The sequence below is a fragment of the Chiloscyllium punctatum genome, chromosome 3, assembly GCF_047496795.1.
Source record: "Chiloscyllium punctatum isolate Juve2018m chromosome 3, sChiPun1.3, whole genome shotgun sequence".
Taxonomy (NCBI): Eukaryota; Metazoa; Chordata; class Chondrichthyes; order Orectolobiformes; family Hemiscylliidae; genus Chiloscyllium; species Chiloscyllium punctatum.
Genome location: NC_092741.1, coordinates 82513954 through 82537276, shown reverse-complemented (window position 1 = coordinate 82537276; position 23323 = coordinate 82513954). Strand labels below are relative to the sequence as shown.

Sequence of the window (23323 nt, the reverse complement as noted above, 5' to 3'; positions counted from 1 at the left end):
CTCTCCGGCCTATCACCCTCACCTTAACCTCCTTCCACCTATCGCATTCCCAACGCCCCTCCCCCAAGTCCCCCTTCCCTACTTTTTATCTTAGTCTGCATGGCACACCTTCCTCATTCCTGAAGAAGGGCTTATGCCCGAAACGTCAATTCTCCTGCTCCTTGGATGCTGCCTGATCTGCTGCGCTTTTCAATCAACATATTTTTCAGCTCTGATCTCCAGCATCTGCAGTCCTCACTTTCACCTTCTGCATATTACACCAACTTTGTCCTTTCAATATAGTGTACAGGTATTTCATTATTTCTTTGCATTTGTATTCCATTTCCCTCATATAAACCCAGACCATCATCATCCTTCTAATTTTTTATCACCTGCAATCCTACTATTACATATCTGCCCATCTTCGCACTAAATCCTGCTCCATTGTTTATTGCCTAGGTTATACCTTGAATTCCTTTATTCCTAAAATGTATTGTTTCACATTCATTGGGCTATATTAGTTCCTCCAAAAATATGTCCTTTGCAGTCTTACTTGTTGTGCATTGTCCCTTCTGAATCAGTGTGATTAGCAAAAGATGAGACAGTTTTCTGCCCGTGCCAAATAACTTCTGTATATATAGAACATGAGCGGTCCAACACAAACTTCAGAGAACATTACTAGCTATAGTACACTACACTGGGGAGATACAATTTGGGACATAACAATTTGCTCTTTCTTTCTGTATCTCAATTTCTTCTAAAAATATTCACAGAGATCATGGTGCAGAATTAAATGACTTGAACTTGAACTGGAACTCCTGGCTCAGAGTTAGGGACACTGCCCCTGCACCACAAAGGCCCCTAAGTGATTCTAGAATAGAGCCAGAATTAACTGACTGCACATGGCAGAACAGTGTCCCAAGTTAATGCTTATTAGCACTGCCTAAAACCAGCCAGCACTTCTTCCAGAGCATTTTACTTGTGTTAAGAACAGTTGTTTGGAATTCTGTGTGAGCTGAATCTGACGTGGGAAAGGGAGGCAACTGCTGAACATAGAAGTGAGCAGTCAGGCTTTCTAGTTGTGCACCAGAACGCTTGTTGGATGAAGTCAAAAGGAGTGAATTCTGTAGTCATGCAGATTCAGGATGCTGTCGGACACGCACAAGTGCAGGTGAATGGCAAATGTTTAGCCCCAAGGATCTAGGTGCAGGGCCACAGGAAATTTAATGACTTCTCATACCTCATCAGGGTTGGTGAATTCATCTTTAAATGCAACATTCTAACAATTGCACCATAGATCTCCAATATCACTCAAATCCCCACACCACCCAACTTCAAACTATTCGGGTACGCAATATTTATCACTGCACTTCTTCCTCACTCACTTGATACTGGTGAAAATCTCACATCCTCACAGCTTGCATAAGCTGTCAGCTATTTGATCATGACAACTAAAACACCCAATCGGATCGCATACATTTCCTGGTGTAATTACCTCTCCTCTAGGACAAGGTGGTGCGCAATAGGCACTAACTGAAGGAGCCATGCATTCCCGTATAACCTAACTCACATGGGGAAAACCGAAGTAAATGTTATCAAAAGATCTATGGCAATTGCAGAGGTCAGACTGAAATCCATTGAAGGTGATGGCATCCTTATACTGCCCCTAATCCTCCTTCCCACATCTAACTTCCTGTCCATTTCACATGCTGCAGATGTTGTAAGTGCACACCTTTTACTTTTAGTCATTCCCATATCTCAATCTGCTGAGATTTTCCAGCATTTTCTCTTTTGGTCCCATATCTCAACTGTGCTTTTGTCTTTTCAGAAACCCAAGAACTGCAACCTGGTCAGGTAGTGAAAGAACAGCAAAAAGACAATGATTGTAACAACGTACAATTACTTAGAATTCACATGCAACCAGCAGCCACTGACACTGAGTGTTTCAGAGGATAAGGTAGTAATAGATTAGAATCTGTTGGGACATTGTCAAGGGGAGCAGGGACAAAGCAAAGTGGCTCCTTGGTGGAGACTGAATTCACACATGAATCCTGCTGCAGAAGACTTGGATGAAGATGCTGATGGTTACAGCGAAAGGCTAAAACAAAAGCAAAATAATGCAGATGTTGGAAATTAGAAATAAATGCAGAAAGTGCTGGAGAAACTTAGCAAGTCTGGCAACACTTGAAGTTCTGAAGGAGATTCATACTGGACTTTAACTCTGTTTCTCTCTCCATAGATGCTACCAGACTAGCTGAGTTTCTTTGGTTTCTGTTTATAACTGCAGGGATGTGCTGATGGGTATAAACAACAATATGCTCAGTGCACTCAGCATCTGATCAGAAATTCTGTCTTAACTGTCGAGGAGCATGAAGGAGTTATTGGTGCAAAATTTAGTGCTTATACTTTTCAGTGTGGAAATGGTGGTCAGCTGAATTGGCACAATTATAGATCTAAATATGTTGCAGTATCTGCTGGCCAATGTTGACCCTTACCTCATAGCTTAGGCCGTGTCCACCAGGCGTATAAGTGTGAGAATAGAAACTCAGACTGAAGCCACGCAGATTCTAACTGCTCCCACACCATCTCAGTCCAAAGTCATTCAGATTTAGTAGTTGCCATGTTCAAACTCTTGTCATGAAGACTATAGTATCATGGCTACATATAAAGGAACTTGCTGGTTTACATGATAGCCCAGCAATTGGTCTACCACCTGATTGTTAGGATTGTGAAGACATTGCTCGGGGATAGTGACAGTGCCTCCCTTGTGCAGTAAACGGCTGTGCTTGCCCTGAAGAAAGTAGCATTTCCTCCCAACCCTGTCACTCTGCCCATAAACCTGCTGTCGCCTGCAAAATACCCAATGCAGATTGCATGCTGCCAATGCTGGAATAATGTAATCCAAAGCCTGGCCTACGAGGCAAGAACTGTTTGAGTCCAACCTCCAAGGCCATCTGCAGTCTTCTTCGCTGAAAATCAACAGCTTTCCACCAGCCATGTTATAGTTATCAGGGCCAGTATTGCAGAGGAGTGCTAGGACTGGGAAAGGCAGCAAAGAAAGGCATCAAGAAACTAGATAAGTATGAATTGTGTAGTTTCCAGTTTCTCTGGAGCTTGCGGTGAGTTGAAACCTGAAAGTGAGAGTGAGTAGTGCCCTGAACCCATCTGAGCCCTGCTTTTGGGATGGCATACCTCGCCCTGCTACTCAAATATGAGGAAGATCCTGCCATCACATTCCCTCCTTGGGATGTCTCCTGCCCAACTCCTGGGAACGGAGCTAGATCAGCGGCCTCACCGCATGGAACTGCCGATAGCTGGAGACTAGGGTTGGAGAGTGAGGCAGCTGCGGGTCTGGGAACTCAGCATCAGGAAGAGGAGGAGCAAATGGTGGCCATGTTTGTGGTGACTTTCAACACCAGAGAAGCAGCGAGAGATGAAACTCTGATGTTGGTTTGATTCAGCGCAGGCAGCCGTGAGGTATTTGCAGCAGAGAACCTGCTGAGTGGTGAAAGTCGGGACCTGAAGAGAGATGACACCAAAATTGGAGGTATAATGGACAGCGAAGAAGGTTACCTCAGAGTACAACAGGATCTTGATCAAATGAGTCAATGGGCTGAGGAGTGGCAGACGGAGTTTAATTTAGATAAATGTGAGGTGCTGCATTTTGCACAAGCAAATCTTAGCAAGACTTATACACTTAATGGTAAGTGCTAGGGAGTGTTGCTGAATAAAGAGACCTTGGAGTGTAGGTTCATAGTTCCTTGAAAGTAATGTCGGAGGTAGATAGATCAGTGAAGACGGCATTTGGTATGTTTTCTTTTATTGGTCAGAGGAAGTAGTGGAGGCTGGTACAATTGCAGCATTTAAAAGTTATTTGGATGGGTATATGAATAGGAAGAGTTTAACGGGATATGGTGCTGGCAAACGGGGCTCGATTAAGTTAGGATATCCGGTCAGCTTGAATGAGTTGGACTGAAGGGTCTGATTCCATGCTGTACATCTCTATGACTCTCTGACTTCAACGTTGGTTGAGTCTGGTATAGACGGTGGTGAAGCGATGAAGAGGGATAGCAGTGCAGGCATTGGTGATGAGCTGATTCAAGACTGATGGACTCTGTTTAACCTATATCTTTCTATTTCTTAGTCTTAAAATATTCGAAATGGCACTGGATCGTGGTGGCAGTGGAAAAGCTTTTCACTGTATTTTATTTTTTTCTCACTGTAAAATACGTGACAATAAAATCATTCATTGATTTGGATAATGTACATTCATATACAGTATAGAATTCTATCAAAATTAGTTTTGAAATTTCTTTTGTGATGGCCTTTCACTTAATGTTATGACTGACTGTGTTCTCACTGTGAATGGTCTGTGACACAGGGAAGGCGTATATTTGCAATTGGGAAATATTGTTTGCAGTCCTTTGAATAAGTTGCACTTGAACAAGCATTTTGCTTACAGCCTGGTAATGAAAGGACTGTCTAGTTTGCTCTTTCTTCTGTTCTTTCTTATGCTCCTGCTATGCAGCTTCTCATTTGACAGCTGCTGACAAGTGCAGTCCCTTCACGATGATTAGGTTGTGCATCATACAGCACATTACCAAGTGTACGGAGATACACTCAGCACAATAGTGCAGAATGACCCAAGCAGCCGAACCATTGCTTCAGCATGCTGCAGGACTACACTATCATATTTCATGTGGCAGCATGGTTTTCAATATATACATGACATTAATGTGTGCATGGGTTGTGTTCTAGATCTTGTCAGTGGGATAGCCCTTGCTGTTAATAGTGACTGATTTTTAAAAGTGCTGAACTTCAGAAGTGCCACAGAAGGAAAGTATCATGGTCCTTTCTGAATACTGGCTAAGGCAAGTATTGACTTTCATGAAGTGCTGTCAGTGGCCACACACCAGCAAGACATTTGAAGGAGTGGAATCACTTTCTGTTCTGACGCACAGCAGAGTTGACATGCAACACAAACAAAGCAGTGTGTGGCAGTCCTAAACATCCCATCATGAAGAAGTCCTTAAACCCATTAAAACCTTTGTGCTCATTTTATCTGCTTGTCCTGCCTGCAAGAGAGAAAGAGATGAATTCTCTCTCTTTGAACCAAGATCCTCAGTAACCTGTATTATACAACAGTGGACAGCAGACTGAAAAATGTTGCTAATATCTTCGGCATCCAGCTGAAAGGAGGCAGGCAAATGAAGATTAATCAGCACAGTCACTTCCACAGTTAAGGACAACGATAATCCTTTTTGTACTCTCGAGTTTCAGTTATGACTGCTACAGTGACAGATTTTTATGAGGCACTCCCAAAGTGCTGGTGTCTCACATACTGTTCCTGTCTGAGATTAAGAGCATAAGATTGATCCCTGAATGCTTGATGGATATGGCCTCCCACTGAGACCACTTCTCACTCCCATTATCCCTCATCTAGAAGCTTGGGCTCTTCTCAATTGCCATTTCTCACTTCTTACTTCTCACTGCCTCAATCTGCCTGCTCTGCATTGGTCTGGCAGATGGTAATTGTGGAGTTGTGAATGGCTTCATCAAGGAGATATGCAGCATGCTGCACATCAAACGTTTGCATGTGTGCTGCAAGTTCCTAAAGGCTCGTGTAAACTCTCAGAAAATAGCCACTGGTGAGGCCAGTTTATTGCCCCTGTGTCTTTGTCTTCACAAGTTTCTTGTGTGACACTTTATCAAACATGTTTAAAACATCCAAAAGTGCACTTACTTTTTTGACATGGTCAGCAAATTTCCTTAAATAAAATAAATTAATTGTCATGACCTATCCATTTAAATTGATATCCCTGATTAGTCTTTATCTTTCTTTATTATTCATATCCCTTGGTCCTAGTATGTTTCTTTTTAATTCCATATCTCAATGCTGCTTAATCCATAAATGCATGACTTACCCAATTCCCAATTTGAAACAGATTCACCACCTTTTTAGTTCTTTGGTACAAGTCCTTTTCCCGAAAAATATTGGACAATTATGGTAATTACTTTTGCGACTTCAGAATTTTCAATGCTGGCGAGACCTGGTGACTTAAGCTATTTTTCTACTTTTAACATAGTTTCACTTAGTGATTCTTCCACATCAGATGCCTTCTTGAAAGACATTGTAGTCGGTCTAACATTTTTATCCATCCATACAGCTGCAGTCTTTGATCCAACATTTTACATTTTAGTAAGAACCTTTCTCAACTGTAACGTGTATCTCAATTTATTTTTGCCTTTTCTTTTAAAGTTCCCCAAACTAGCGATTTGCACATATCTTATGAGGCAGTTACATTTTTAAAAAGCTCTGAGGTGCTGGTGGGACGAACATCTTGATATCTCCAGGTTTCTTGCCTTAAAACAATGTGGGTCAGAAGGATGAAGCAACTTGTCTAGTTAAGCCTGGAAGGGGCACAATCCTATCTGTTAGTCGTCAGAACAGTTGATACATTGCCTTCATGGTCAGTCGAAGAGTTGCTGTTGTGGATCACCAGTCTGTAGTGAGTGACTCTCCAAGACTGTGTTCCAGGCTGCCTGTAATTTCTCCAATTATGGAGGGAGATTGAATATCATTCTTTTTTCTGGTTGATAAATATCTCACGTGCTTAGTCTGAAGGAGGGGATTTATGCATGGAGACAGAGGATATAGTACTAAATGAATACATCTGTCCTTGCCATGGAAAAATATGCTAGTTGATGGATAGACCAACCATTGTTAGAGGAGGTACTAGAAAGAATGGCTGTACTTATATATAATAACTCTCCAAGGCCAGGTGGGTTGAATGCAAGGATGTTGTGGGCGGTAAGGATGATAATTTATAATATACCTAGAGGACTGGAGAAATGCAAATATCACACCATAATTCAAACGGTGTGAGGACAAAAAGTAAGAAAGATTTTTGAAACACAAACAGGGAATATTAATAGTCATTTGGACATGTGTATATTAATTAAGCAAAACAAGCATGGATTTATTAAACACAAGTCATGTTTAACAAACATGATTGAGATTTTTTGATCAGTTAACCAAAAGGGTTGTTGACATTGATGTGATTGGTGTACATGGACTTCCAGAAGATATTTATTAATATACCACGTAATAGCCTTGTTAACAAAGTCAAAACTCATGGAACAAAAAGTGTACATGGCAGCCTGGGTGTGAAGCAGACTGAGGCGAAAGGGAACAGAAATTCGTGGTGATTTGTTATTTTTGGACTGGAGGAAGATAAACAGTGGTGTTACTGCAAAGACCATAGCTTTTCTTGATTTCATTACTTAAACTTTGGTGTGCAGAGCACAGTTTCAAAATTTGTGGCATATGGAAAAACCTGGAAGTAAAGCAAATACAAGATAAAACAAAAAATTTCAAGAAGCACAGATAGGAATCGGCAAGCATGCGGCAGATTGAATTTGAATTAGAGAAATGTGAATTAGTAATAATGAAAGGTAATATAAGATGCAGTGTATTACTTAAAAGGGGGAACATGAACCGAGTGACTCAACATTTTTGAGCACAGATCTTTGAAGATGGCAAGGCAGGTTGAGGAAGTGGTTATCAGCTTTTTGGTTTCTGCAAGTTATGCTGAATCTTTATAAGACACTGGTTTGGCTTCAACAGGAGTACTCTGGACATCCCAATTTAAGAAAGACGTGAAGATATTGGAAAGGATGCAGTAAAGATTTACAAAAATGGTTCCAGTGGTGAGGGATTTCAGTTAACCGCATTAGTTGCAGAAGTTGAGTCTGTTCTTCTTGGACAAAAGGAGATTTGATTGTTTTCAAAGTCATGGTGAGTCTGGATAGATAAGGAGACATTGTTTCCATTGATGGGAGGATTGAGAACCAAAGGACTTGGATGTAAAGTGAATGGTAAAAGAAAAAGAACCAAAGATGGCACGTGGGAGAATCTTTTTGTACAGGGAATGGTTAGGATCTGAAATGCACTGCCAGTTAGTTTGGTAGCAGCATGGCTTTCAAAGGGGGATTTGGTAATTTTCTGAACAGGATACATTTCCAGGGCTTCAAGGAAGGAGCAATGGACCCAGTCTAGCAGAGGAGTGGCATGGGCTGAATGGTCTCCTAAGTTGTAACTATTCTATGATACTGTGAACACTTTCAGACTCAACAGGAATACTGCTTCTGAAGTTCTTCTGGTAGGTGCCCTGGGATGTTTCTACTACCCTTCTGGTGCTTCATAAATGCAAGCCGTAGTCGTTGAAATCTGGCATTGATTCTTTTCCATTTCTGTAAAGTTTGGTGTCTTCTGTTCCAATTTGTTTCCTGCTGGTCTTATCTATCCAGTTAACTTCAGTTCTGATACCTCGCAAAAGGAGAAAGAGCCCTGTGGTTAATTTCAGAGCAAATTCTGAGTAAGTACATCAAAAAATGTTTTTTTTAAAGCAATGTTACATAATAAACATCATTTTGTATGGTTTGTTGACAAAAGGGTAATTGCAGTAGGTATGATGAAATTGATGGAGAACATTTTCATGTGTTGTCCTGCTACATTGCACCATTAAAGAGATTCAAAATGATTTCACATAACTGGGAAAACTGCAGATGCTGAAAATAGAAACAAAAACAGAAATTGCTGGAGAAGGCCAGCAGGTCTGCCAACATTAGTGGAGAGAAATCAGAGTTAACATTGTGGATTGAGTGACTCTTCCATTTATTTTGTATGTGTAAATTAAATTCTTGTGTGTCAGTTAGAAAGTGAACCACTTATTGTATCATACAAAGCCACTGCTCATGTAAGTAACACATGTCATGTTATATCACTTCCTGAGCTGGTCAGCTCTGCAGCAGAGAGAACAGGGGAATTCATCTGAGTAATTCTCATAAACTGGAACCATATGACAAATCATAATAGTTCACAGGGAGTCTCCATCATGTGTGCACTTTCCACCAAAGCTCAGAGTTCTATCCACAGTCTGAAGAGAAATTAACATGATGTATTATGCAGCAGATGTATGACAACATGAGGGACTGCTCAGAGATGGACCTTGGGGCACAGACAAGCAAAGAAACAATATCCCCATAGAAAACCCAGCTGTGCTACATTTAACTGGCTGCAGATAAGCGTTAGCACCGTAACGATGCCTATTCTGTTAAACTGGAAACAAAGTGAAAAAAAATCCAAATCTTTTAGGACTGGTTAATTTCTTTCTCTCTGCTCTTTGGCAGCCAGTGAGGGTTTACAGACTAAGCTAATAAGTGACAGCCCAGAGGTTTGTGGGAGGAGACTGAGCTCTATTGAATTTGCCTGTGAACACAGTGCAGCTCAGTGAGATCACATCCTAGTAAACCCGCCAGGCTATCTGTATCAGTGTATCGGAGCAGCTCAGGGGTGGGGGGCTGTATGATATCCTCAGGATTATAGCTGCAGGAAACTACAAGAATCTGTTTACTTCACCCTCGGGAGTCACATCCGTAGAGAATCCCACAAAATGGACCTCAAGTAGGACACTGTTTCAAAGAAATTTTGAGCAACTGAATTCAGTACTTTTATGGTCAATTCGGGATTACTTTTTGGTGTCATTATTTAACCCTTCGCGATGTGGGGCAGAGTAATTTCGGACTACAAAAGTGGATTTATGAACTGCAGCAGACAAACAGGTAAAAAGCAAGTTGAAAGAAATCCTGATTCAGTAAGCAGATTTTTGTTTTTGCTGAATAAGAACGCCCCAGCTGGAAAGGAATGTTCCTCCCAGCAGCCTGGCTACTCGATGTGAACGGTTCAAGATTATCTACAGAAAAGCGAGCCACTGTTCATGCTTTCAGAGCGCCTGACTGACAAGGATAAGAACATTAAAGCCACAGTCATATTCAGTGCTTGTTGTGAAGACACTCCACTGTATTGAGGTTAATTAGTGAACAGTGGTTCTCTTCCAGTAAGTGTAGAGGTGTCTCATTTAAATGGAAACTAAGCTTGGTCTAATGAAGTCTAGAACGATGCTTTACCACTCTTCATTTTAATAATAATAGAGACTCAGTTATGTGTTGGTTTTACAGGTTAAATGTCAATCTTGCGTGACAGGTCTCGAACTTTATGCCCGTACAGAAATAGTGTTAATCTAAAATGAGTTAATAGAATTTCCTCACAAATTTAAATTAAGATGACTTTGATAAACACTATAATTAGAAATGTTGGAATAATATTTCTGCCATTTAGTAATTTGTGGCAACGTTGCAACGTGTGTAAAGGAATGGGATTACAATTCCATGTACTAACAGTAGAATTTAAGTTGAGTTTTCCTTAGCAAGTTATTTATTTTGCCTAAAAAATGGTTTTGTATTTAAATGTCTGCTGGTTTCTTTATTTGGAGCCAAGACTAATTGATAACTATATCTCAGCCCAGGTCTAAAGTTTGCTAAAAGCAAGATCTTAATATATTTGAAATTCTAGGTTTAATATTAATGGCAGAAATGTGTTCAAGGTTTGATTATTTTTAAATTAGGACCTCCTCTTTGCTCTGAACAGCCCTAAAACAGATTAATAGTCTATGTTGTGCTGTATCCACTGCTAGCTAAATAAAAGAGACTTAAGTAGTGCAATCGTTCCTTTAGTAAATTAACCAAAGCAATAGGTGGGCTATTCTCAGCAAATCATTCTGAAATAACCCACCTATTATGCGGCAATACGTAACAACATGGAAAGTTCGATTCAACGCTTACCTTTCACTCTTTTTTTGTCCTCCAAATTTTTCTACTTCTTTCCTAAAGAAGCTAATTTAGCCCATGGTATGACTCCAGTACAAAACAGAAGTGGTTATTCTTTTGGTACTGAGATGGTGGGCATCAAGGAGCTATATACAACTGAACCTGATCCTGTCCTCATCTGCTGTCCACATATTCCAGTAGAGGCTCACTGAATGATGATTGAGAATCAGGAAACCTGGTTGTATTTCTCCCCAGCACAAGAAGGCACTGAAACCAATTGCAATGATGAATGATCACCACCTTGAGTTAAATTAATAAATTCAGCAAGTTATACCCTTAAGAATGAAATAGAGCAGTAACTTAAAGTTTGGCCATGATTTATTGAAGTTGAGAGTGTGGTGCTGGAAAAGCACAGCAGGCCAGGCGGCATCCAAGGAGTAGGAGAATCGACAGTTTGGGCCAGAGTCCTTCATGACCTCCGTGATGCATTGAAGTCATGATGCTCTGAGGTGATTAGATAGTTTCAAACTACTTCAGGTATGTCCAAGTGTAAATCATTCATAATTCATCCCAAATTAGTGATCAGACGAGGCATTATGTTGGTTGGTGTGTGAGGATGGGAAATGTTCACATTTGTACAATATCAAGAGAGCATTCTCTTCTGAAGAGAGGAAAGTCCATAATATTGGTGTCAGTGTTTCCACGGGTAAATGCAGCACCTGAACGGTATGTTATTGAACTAAAGCTGAACAGCCAGGTATCCCACTCGATCCTTTGTATGCTGAGTTAGCTAATATCAGGAGGTGCACTCCAACTTCTGTGGTTCTTGACTAAGAAGAAGAAATTCCTTAAATTTCCAATCTTATTTATTACAGGAAAGGATAGGTGTGATTTGAACTGTGATTGCCTCCATAGTTTTTGATGCTCACTGATGTCCCAGGTTCAGAGAAGTACAATGACAACTTGGGTGGTGCACCAGAGTGTTGTCATTGCCAATGAGCAACACCCCAAAATGAATGACCGTTCCCAGCAGGGAGAAAATTTGAGTAGCAACATTTGAGTTAATGGTTGGAGCATTGTAGACTGACACTAAATGACTTCTGGCTGCTCTGTATTTGATTGGAGGTGATGATGAAGACAATAGACATCAACATTTCTACTCTGAAAATTCACGATCCTCACTCTGGTAACTCAAATACTTGTAATATTACTTTACGATTTCACAGTCATATCTTTCTTCTTACAAGGCATAGGAGAAGATCATTATAGAGGCAAATGACTATAGTGTTGCTTTGCACATTGCCTTCAGGGGCTGAAGTTAGTGTGAGGTTAGTTTGCAGTGCGACTGGTTTGTCTTGTTAAATATTTCTTTCTGAGATGGAATATCCAAATTTTATTGTTTCCCTGAGATAATCTCTCAGGTGCATCAGTACAATTTGACTATATTTGGAATATGTCTGTACTACTAATATTTTACGATTGTAGATCCTAGATATGCAAAAATAAACCACATGCTTCAATTCTACTTTAAGTATTATAGTTTTAATTATTGTAGTGCCAATTAGGAGATGAGAACAACAGGTAGTAGGAGGCAATTCAGCCCTCTAGACTGCTCGGCCATTTAATATGATCATGGCTGACCTCATCTCAGCCCGAATTCCACTTTTCTGATCACTCTCCATAACCCTTCAATCCATTGCTAATTAAAAATCTATCTTCTCCTTAAATTTACTTAATATCCCAGTTTCAATTAGATATCATGGTCAAGAGTTTCTGCTTTGATTGGAATTGATGATCTGGGTGCAAATTGCACCAGACTGATTTTTTTTTGTTCCCACAAATCTTCACTCAGATTTGATTACGTGTTGTTGAATGTTAAATCTGCTTTAAGCCTTACACAATTGGGCAGCTTTTATATAGGATATTTGACAAAATGCATTAAAATAATTAATTGCTATGTTTAAGGTTGACAACATAGTGTAGTTTTTTTAGTACTTTTTAGCTTAAAATGGTTTTTCCACAAAAATAAGCATTTTTGATCAGTGTCACAACCTCTGAGCCCAACTGTAAATACCTGAGAATGAGTTTACAACCACACAAAACCACTAGTTCTGTGGTGTTTGGTAATCAGTTCTTTAATGGATAAAATATATTACAAACCTGTCAAACATACCAAAAGCATCTTTGCATGTTAAAGGGCATAATTTCAAGAGCCTCCTTGAAGCTAGCAAACAGGCAAATTAATTGAATCTCATCATGGTGATCCATTCACTCTGGAGAGATGTCCAGCTTTGTGGCAGCAAAATGTTTTCTGAACTGATCCAAACCATTATGGGAACTCAATCTGCAATCTGTTTCTTGATCCTCCAGTTCCACCCAAGACGTTAATCTGAGGCCGTGACCGACCTTGCAAGTAATTTAAAATATCTCATGGCACCTTTTATAAGATGAGCAAAGAAGTTGTCTTTAGTGGCCTGTCCAATAATTGACCTTCAGTAAATATTACTAAAACAGATGATCTGGTCAGAATCGCATTGCTTTTTGTGAGATCTGTGCAAATTGGCTGAGCAATTCCTACATCACAACAGTGACCACATTTCAAAAGTACTTAAGTGGATATCAAGAGGCCTTGAAAGACGCTACAGAAATGCAAATCTGCCTTTCATTTGGTGAGATCGTCAATATCACTTATCTTGTCAACCACATGAAGAGAATAATAAACGCTGCAACACGTCCAAGAATTAAAGCACAAAAACTATTCACTTACATTTTTAGTAGATGCCATAAGGCCTATTCCTTCAGGCTTCTGCCCTTCCCCCTCTTGAAAGCCCGATTAACAGTGGAGTTCAATTAACATGACAATGCCATAGGTGCAAATGCTGCAATTGCACCCCTTATGGCTTTTCTAAACTTGTTGGTAAGTCACACACCATTTATCCTTGCACTTGACAGGAAAAATCTTTTTCAGTGAAAGATGGGAGAATGATAGGCTCCAAAGTTCTACAGTATTTTCCACAATGCTGTTATGATGTGAGACTGATAAACAATTTCCACCATTTGCAAATATTCAGGGCCATGATATTTTCTATAATTAACGTAAACTTACAGACTAGACAGTTTTAAATCTTGAACTTTTTTAGACTCAATTTAACTTGCAAGTCGCAATTATAAAGATAAACCAAATTTTATATTAGAGTTTATCTTTGCCTGGACCAATCTGGTAGAGGATGCTGATTTAGATCATGCCCCATTTTATGCATGAGGGACAGATGGTCACTGGAATGGGTGTTGATGTGGTTGTGAAGATTAAAATTATCATTCTTTAAAATTGTCAAAGACAAGCTTCATCCTACTGTTATAGCAATAGTATAGTAAAAGATTGGTGGCAGGAAGGAATTAATTGATACAGGAAGAAAAGTTTGTATCTTGTTTTATATTCCAATTTTTGCAACATCAAGTAAAATTAAAATATTGGCATCTTGCCTTTGGCATATCCCTAAAATAATTACAGCATAGGAGGAAGCCATTCAGCCCACTGTGTCTCTGCCAGTCCTCTGCAAAAGCAACTCACTGAGTGCCCATTCCCACTATTTCCCTTTAGCCCTGTGAATGATTTCTCCTCAGATAATCACTCAGTTCACTTTTGAATGCCTCTCCACCACACACTCAGGTAGAACATTCCAGATCCTAAGCACACATGCATTAAAAAAAGGTTTTCCTCATAATATCATAAAAAGGTGGTGGCTGTCTGGAACGTATTGCCAGCAGAGATAATAGAGGCAGGCACAGTAGATTCATTTAAGATGCGTCTGGACAGATGCATGAGTAGGTGGGGAGCAGAGGGATACAGAGGCTTAGGCATTGGGTGACAGGTTTAGACAGTAGATTTGGATTGGCTCAGGCTTGGAGGGCTGAAGGGACTGCTCTGGCTGTAAATTTTCTTTGTTCTTTGTATTGTTTCTTTTGTGAATTATCTTAAACTTGTGACCTCTGCTTCTCCACGCAACCACCAACAGAAACAGTTTCTCAACCATTCTGTCTGGAATTTTCACACTATTGAACATCTCTGTGAAGTCTTTTCTAAATCTTTACTTCCCCAAGAACAGTCCCAACTTCTCCAATTCATTGATCTATGTAGCTGAAGTTCTTTATCACTCTAACCACTCTTGTGAGTATTTTTTGCATCCTCTTCAATGCCTTCCTAAAGTGTGGTGCTGCGAATTGGATTCAGTACTCGAGTAAGGCTGAACTTTTTTTGTGTTGTTCTTTCATGGTGCCAAGCTTAATGGATATTGTTGAAGGTGCATTTATCTAAGTAACTGGGGAGTATTCCATCCATCACACTCCTAACTTATGCCTTATAAATGGTAGATAGGTTTTGGGAGTCAGAAAGTGAGTTACTCACTGCAGGATCCCTAAACCCTGAACTACTCTTGTAGTTCCAGTGTTTATATGGCGAGTGCCGTTCAGTTTGGGTCAATGGTAGCCCTCAGAAATGATACTATTGATACCATTCAGCGATAGTAATCCAGTTGAGTGTCAAAGGTTGAGGGTTAGATTTTTTCTTGTTAGAGATGGTCATTGTCTGGCCCTTGTGTGATGCAAATATTAGTTGGCACCTATCAGCACAAAGCTGGACATAATCACCTAAGAGAAAGTGTGCACTGCAGATGCTGGAGATCAGAGTCAAAAAGTGTGGTGCTGGAAAAGCACAGCTGGTCAGAGAGCATCTGAAGAGCAGAAGAGTTGATGTTTCGAGCATAAGCCTTTCATCAGGAATGTAGCAGAGGCCCAAGGGGGCTGAGAGACAAGTGTGAGGGCTGTGGGGATGGGGGAAGGTAGCTGGGAATGTGATAGATAGGTGAAGGTGGGGGGTGATGGTGATAGGTCGGACTGGATGATGGAGCAGCCAGGTGGGAAAGATGGATAGATAGGACAGTTCAAGAGGGTGGTGCTGAGTTGGAGGGTTGGATCTGGGATAAGGTGGGGGGAAGGGGAGATGAGGAAACTGGTGAAATCCACATTGATCTCATGTGCTTGGATGGTCCCAAGGCGGAAGATGAGACGCTCTTCCTCCAGGCGTCAGGTGGCTAGAATCTGATAGTGGAGGAGGCCCAGGACTTGCACAACCAGCAAGTCTCCCCACATTCCTGATGAACAGCTCATGCTTGAAACGTCAACTCTCCTGCTCTCTGGATGCTGCCTGACCGGCTGTGCTTTTCCAGTGCCATACCTTTTGACTCAAAGTTGAACACGTCTATCTGGATATGAACTGGCTGATCCAGTATCTGTGGAATCACTATTTGGTGCTGAACATTGTGAAATCAAAAGCAAACATTCCCCGTTCCGCCCTTATACTGAAGGGAATGTCATTGATGAAGCAGCTGAAGGTAGTTGGACCCAGGACACCGACCCTGATAACTGCTGCTGAGATGTCTTGGAGCTGAGATATCTGACCTCTAACCACACAGCCATCTTCCATTCTGCTACGTATGACTGCAACCATTGAGGGGTCTTCTTAAGCCCAACCCCCACCCTGATTCCCATTGATTCCAGTTTTGCTCAGACTTCTAGGGGCCACATTGCAATGAATGTTGAAGGTTGTCGCTCTTACCTCCCCTCTGGTATTCAGCTGTTTTGTCCATGTTTGAACTAAGGCTGTAATGAAGATGAATGAGTCTGGCAGATCCGAAACTGGGCATCACTGAGCAGGCTATTGCTAAGCAGGTGCTGCTTGATAGCAATGTTGATGACACTTTACTGATCAAGAGTAGGCTAATGGGTTGGGAGGGGGGAGGAGTGCAGTAATTGGGTTGGACTTCTCCTGCTTTTTGTGTGCAGGGCATTCCTAAGCAATTTTCCACATTGTCAGGTAGATGCCAGTTTTAAAACTGTAATAGAAGAGCTTGGCTGGGGGAGCGTCAAATTCTGGAGCACAAGTCTTCAGTACTATTGCCGGAATGTTATCAAGACTCACAGCCTCTGCAGTATCCAGTGCCTCCAGCTGGTTCTTGATATCACATGGACTGAATCGAATTGGCAAAATACTGGTATCTGTAATACTGGGAAAAGAGAGCAGCAGGCCGAGATGGATCATCCACTTGGCACTTCCGGCCTGACGATTGCTGCAAATGCTTCAGCCTTATCTTTTGCACCGACGCAAGGTTGGGGATATTTGTGGAGCCTCCTCCTGCACCATTTGTGATTGGATGTTGCAGAACTGTAGAGCTTAGTTTGGATATGTTGGTTGTGGGGTAGCTTAACCCTGTCTATCACTTGATGGGTGGGCTGGTTGGCACTCAAAAAGTCCTATTTTGTAGTCTCACCAGGTTGTCAGCTCATCCTCAGTTATGCCTGGTTCTGCTCCTGGCATCCCCTCCTGCATTCCTCATTGTACCAGGGCTGAACATCTGGCTTGATAGTAATAGGTGAGGGGTATATGAAAGGCCATGAGGTTACACATTATACTGGAGTACAATTCCACTGCTGCTGGATCATGGTGCCAGACGGATGCTCTGTCCTGAGCTGCGGGATCTGATCATAGTAATTTAGCTTCATGATAATGCCACACAACACAATAGAGAGTAAATGCAATATGAAGATGGGTCTTTGTCCCCACAAGGATTATTCAGTAATCACTCTTACTGATACTGACATGCAGCAGGCAGGTTGATGAGAAAGAGGTCAAGTATAATGGATATTGAAGCCACCCACCCTGAGTACATTCTGAACACTTGCCATTCTCATTGCTTCGTCTAAGTGGTCAACTTTTTTTCCTACTTTTGCCTAACTTATATGTCCTGAATCTGATTCAGTTTACTATATGCTTTCTCAATCTGCCTTGCCATTTTCAGTTTACATGCATATACTCCAGTCTCTCTGTTCCTGCATTCCCTTAAGAATTGAACCTTTTCTTTTATATTGCCTTTCCTCATTCTTCCTACCAGTGTGAATCACTTCACACTTCTCTGCATTAAATTTCATTTTTCACTTCTCTGCTCATTTCATCAGCCTCTCGATGACCTCTTAAAATCTATCAGTATCCCCATCACAGTTTACATTGCTTCCAAATTTGCATCTTCGACATATTTCAAAGCGATGCCCACTCACCAAAGTAAAACAAAGAGCTGTGGATGCCAGGGATTTGAAGAAGGGTCACTGGACTTGAAAAGGTTACTCGGTTTTCTCTTCACAGATGTTGTCAGCCTGGCTGAGTTTCTCCAGCACTTCCTTTTTTGTTTGTTCCACTGACCAAAGACGAGGTAATGAATGCAAATCAAGAAAATAAATTGCCCTAATGCCAAGCCTTCCTGCAGCCTTCACCACTACTGGTTTCCTGCCATTTTGTAACCTTGCTGCAACTGTTTGTTTTATTTTGTGGGCTTTGAATTTGCTGTTAAGTATTTTAGTAGTCTATGCACAGAACATCATCCTTATAATCCTCATCAATCCTCTTTAACATTTCAGCGAAAATTCAAACATGTTGGTTAAACGTGATTTGTTCTTACACAAAACCATGTTAGCTTTCTCGAACTAATTCACATTGCTTCATCTGTAAAACAAATTCCCCTGTCCCATAAGCTGCTGAGTCTTTACGCAGTTATTTTATTTTCACTTATAAGAGGGTGGAGGGGAAACACAGGTATAAGAGCCTAACACAATCATGACCGGACACTATTTTGTACTGAGGTAAAAACAATGACTGCAGATGCTGGAAACCAGATTCTGGATTAGTGGTGCTGGAAGAGCACAGTAGTTCAGGCAGCATCCAAGGAGCTTCGAAATCATCCTTGGATGCTGCCTGAACTGCTGTGCTCTTCCAGCATCACTAATCCAGAAACTATTTTGTACTGAGCAGAGGTAACATTATACCATCTTAACAGTCATTTACCAATGCCTCCAAAAACACTCTTTATTCAAAAATCCTCTTGCTACTTCATACTGGTTGCAAAATATTTTTAAGTGGTCTAGTCTGAATGCAACAAGTTCCCTAGTAGATACAAAAGCTAAATGTGGAAGCTTTGCATCATGTGATGATTTATTCCCTTATGCATCTTCCCAAACTACTTTGGTTCTAGTGACAGACTTCTGGCAAAGCTTAAGATGTGTTGTAGAGACTGAACTCACATATCGATGTCAAGGTATTTTGATATCACTTACAGCTTCCCTCCTTACATTAATTGTGCAATTTATTTTAGTCTTTTCTACTTGGTTCAATGTTTATGTTTGTCCAACTACTTCTCTGATCCTTAGCCAAGTGGCATGAAAGTTAATTGCCATAGTTTTTAATTACAAATTTGAAGAGTATGGTGGACAAGCATTTGAAGTAATTAGAGTACAGTGGGACTAATTTGGAATAGTTCCATTGTTTAAAAAAAAATCCACTAATCACATCAGAATATAAATTAAACTTGGAACTTTCTCTAATACACGAGTTTATCAAAATGTAGGATAGCATGCCAGCAGCTGTACCAGGCATACCTACAAACGAGGTGTCAATCTGCTGAAGACACCAAACAGGTTTACTTGCATGCCAAACAACACAAGCAGCAAGTGATAAACTGAGTTGAGTAACCTCACAACCTATAGATCAAATTTGGACAATATCCAGGTTTGGGCTGACAAGTGGTGAGTAACATTTGTACCACTCAATTACCAGGCAATGACCATCTCCAATAAGAGACAAATCTAACCACCACCCCTTGATGTTGAATGGTGTTACCATCACTAAATACCAAACTATCAATATTCTGGGAGCTAGCATTGACCAGAGTCTGAACTGAACTTGCCACATAAACATAATGGTTACAAGAGCAGGTCAAAAGAGCAGGTCAAAAGTTATGAATATTGTGATGAATAACTCAACTCCTGACTCCCCAAAGCCTGTCTGTTATCCACAAGGCGCAAGTCAAGAGTGCGATGGAATACTCTCCAATTACCTGGATGGGTACAGCTCCAATAACACTCAAGAAGTTGACACCTTCCTGGACAAAGCAGCCCACTTGATTGGCATCACATCCACAAACATCCCGGAACAGCCAACACTCAGTAACAGCAGTGTGTGCTACCTTCAAGATAAACTGCAGAAATTCACCAAAGGTCCTTAGACAGAATCTTCCAAGCCTACGACCACTTCCATCCAGAAGGATAAAGGCAACAGGTACATGGGAACATCATCACCTGCACGTTCCTTTCTGAGCCACTCACCATACTGACTTGGAAATAAATTGCTATTCCTTCACTTTCGTTGGGTTAAAATCCTGGAATTCCCTCCAGGGATGAACCCACAGCAGGTGGACAGCAGTGGTTCAAGAAGGTAGCTCATCACCATCTTCTCAAGGGCAACTCGGGACGGGCAATAATTGCTGGGCCCAGCCAGTGATGCCCATGATCTCCAAGTGATTCAAAAAAAACTCCTGTGCTCTCTCTCTCAGTATGAATAACCCCCAACCCCACCAACCATTCCTCTCCAAAGTCCTTAAGTTGAGTTGTCACTTCAAAATCTGTGGCCATTGTTCCTGGAATCTGATATTTGAATCCCTAGAATTGCTTTCTGTCCTGGGCACAGTAACAAATACCAAAGTCACAGACAGCATGCTGTGTGATCATGTTAAACGGTAACCCCTCACTCCTGTCCTTCATGAACTGTACAGCCTTTATCAATATCAAGTCTCCCTTTGTTATTTATTTTTATTTTCACCACCGAGTACTGGTTTCTATGAAACCAGTCTCACCTCTTGAGATTGCTCTCTTTACCTGCAACATGACATTTCAAGCTCTGAATGCAATGGCACTCGAAAAACAGTCTCCGGATTTTACTTACACGTTATTATTCTGCCAGTATGTAGATTGTAAACCTTTGCCAAATTTAGCCAGTTTTGTTTCCAATAAAATAATAAATTCAACAATTGAAAGGGAAGTGGTTCTAGTTTTGACTTTTGCTGGTGGAAGAGCAGCACATTCCCTTACATCTTCATTATATATTTTGTATCACTGTAATTGTTTTCAAATCTGCTAACTCAATTGTGAAAGCTTTATAAAAGTATACTACTACTTTATATCCCATACCTTAAGTCACAGTACTATGTGCAAATGCATATTGTTTGTGAAACAATATTTTTAAACAAATTTATTTACGAAAGAGTGGCAGCATTTGATGTCCTTTCACAGAAATAGTTACAGAGGCTGAAAACAGCTGCTTTAGTAAACAGGAATCGGTTTATTCTTAGTCATGTGATTTGTTTGCTCATCTCTTAAAGTGGAAATGTATTCCCATCTGACAAATGGGGAAATGGTCACCTTCACTGCCTGGGCAGGAATCTAATATGGTCGGAACATTTGGGGAGGTTTTACAAATGACAAGTAGTCTACTTCACCTCACTACTAAAAACATACCCAACCCTGTATCCTGTTTACTAAAATACATAGATTACCAATCCTAATGTTTTCATCAGTGGAAAAAGACTGTGGAAGCCATTTCAATGCAACTGCTCGCAGAAAATAATGGCATTGTGTCATTCTTACAATACACAGGGAGACCTTTTGGCTTGTGTTGGCTATCTGGGAGAGTAACTTAGCTTATCACACTCCCCAGACTTCTTCCCATAACCTTGTAATGTTTTTTTCTCATTAGATAATTTACCTAATGTCATGTTTAAATTGATTGATTCGACCTTTGTTAATTTTTGTCAGATAGGATATTCCAGTGTCTAAACATTGCGGCGTAAAGCATATGTTTTCCCTCATGTCATCTTTGGTTATGTTATTATTAAGCTCATATCTGTGCCTGCTAGTTTTCAGCCTTTTGCCAATGGACAATTTCTCCCCAAGTTATTTCATCCCAACCCTTCCTCATTTGCACACCTTGAACAAATACCTTCTCAACCTTCTCTTCTCTAGTACTGCAGCTTTTCAGATCTATCTTTCACTTATGTTCCTCATCCTTGGAATCATTAGCATTTTCTGCAATCTCTCTACTCTTTCCTATCCCTCCAAAGGTGTGGTGCCCACAACTGGATACAAACTGTTCAGCCTCAAAAGAAGGAATGTAATAGGGCCAGCAATGTTTGGTGGTTGGAGAGAAATTCATGATCTCCTTTCTGATTCAGTGCTGCTCAAACATTTTATTGATAAAATCAGGCTCCGCCCATCATTTAAAAACCTGGCTAATGTGGATTGGCCCTGTATTGAAATGGAAAATTCCAGCCCTATGGGTCTTTCTCTCAATCCTAGGATTCTGTGTACACAAACTATTTCTTTTAACTTGTTAACGGAACTGAAATATTTGAGAAATCGGCCAAATAGATTACAGTGCATACAACGATGTACGTGTTAAATCAACATGGATTGTTGAAATAACACAATTGGTAGGATAGGCCAAGGACAATGAATATATCCACTGTTATTAATTCAGCTCAGAAAATTCTCCAAGTCATTTGTATCCATATGTAGTTTAGTGAAATCAAAAGGATACTAAGGGGTTATTGAGAGGAGTTACATGGAGATGGTCACACCTCAGATACAAGAAATAGGCAGATGGTTATGGTCAGGGGATGGAAAAGGAACAGGCAGACAGTGCAGGGATCCCCTGTGGCTGTTCCTCTCAATAACAAGTATACCATTTGGATACTGTTTTGGGGGGATAACTTAGCAGGGGTAAGCCATGGGTACAGGTCTCTAGCACAGAGTCTGTCCCTGTTACTCAGAAGAGAAGAGGGGAGATGAGCAGAGCATTAGTCATTGGAGACTCCATAGTTAGGGGGGCAGAGAGGAGATTCTGTGGGAATGAGAGAGACTCACGGTTGGTGTGTTGCCTCCCAGTTGCCAGGGTTCATGATATCTTGGATTATGCTTTTGGGATCCTTGAGGGGGAGGAGGAACAGCCCCAAGTTGTGGTCCACATAGGCACTAATGATATAGGTAGGAAAAGGGATGGGGATTTAAGGCAGAAATTCAGTGAGCTAGGGTGGAAGCTTCAAGCTAGAACAAACAGAGTTGTTATCTCTGGCTTGTTACCCATGTCATGTGCGAGTGAGTCAAGGAATAGGGAGAGAGAGGAGTTGAACACGTGGCTACAGGGACGGTGCAGGAGGGAGAATTCTGGACATCTGGATAATTGGGTCTCATTCTGGGTACCTCTATAAACAAGATGACCTACACCTGAACCAGTAGGGTACCAATATCCTGGGGGGAAAATTTGTGAATGCTATATGGAAGGGTTTGAACTAATTCAGCAGGGGGATGGGAACCTGAATTGTAACTCCAGTGTGCAGGACAATGAGAGTAGTGAGGTCAGAAATAAGGTTCCAAGGTTGCAAGAGTGCACTGGCAAGCAGGAAGGAGGTTTGAAATGTGTCTACTTCAATGCCAGGAGGATCTGGAATAGGGTGGGTGAACTTGCAGCATGGGTTGGTACCTGGGACTTCGATGTTGTAGCCATTTCGGAGACATGGGTAGAACAGGAATAGTCCATGCAGGTTCTGGGATTTAGATGTTTCAGTAAGAACAGAGGAGATGATAAAAGAGGGGACGTGCGGCATTGTTAGTATTATGGTAGCTGAAAGGATATTTGAGGACTCATCTCCTGATGTAGTATGGGCTGAGGTTAGAAACAGGAGAGTTGTCTCCGAATAGGCTTCTGAATAGTTTCAGAGATGTAGAGGAAAGGATAGCAAAG

General features: G+C 41.0%; 1 protein-coding gene across 3 annotated transcripts in view; it reads left to right on the top strand.

The window, feature by feature from the left end:
* Nucleotides 1-23323, top strand: part of cep85l (centrosomal protein 85, like) — a 304765-nt gene that overhangs the window by 47872 nt on the left and 233570 nt on the right. The window contains exon 1 of one of the 3 annotated variants that reach the window (XM_072555885.1): nt 9285-9603. The exons of the other annotated variants lie outside the window; for them this stretch is intronic. Within the exon in view, the coding sequence (XP_072411986.1) occupies nt 9543-9603 (61 nt within the window). The 5' untranslated portion in view covers nt 9285-9542. Of the gene's footprint in view, nt 1-9284; nt 9604-23323 lie in introns of those variants that run through there. 3 annotated transcript variants of the gene reach the window in all.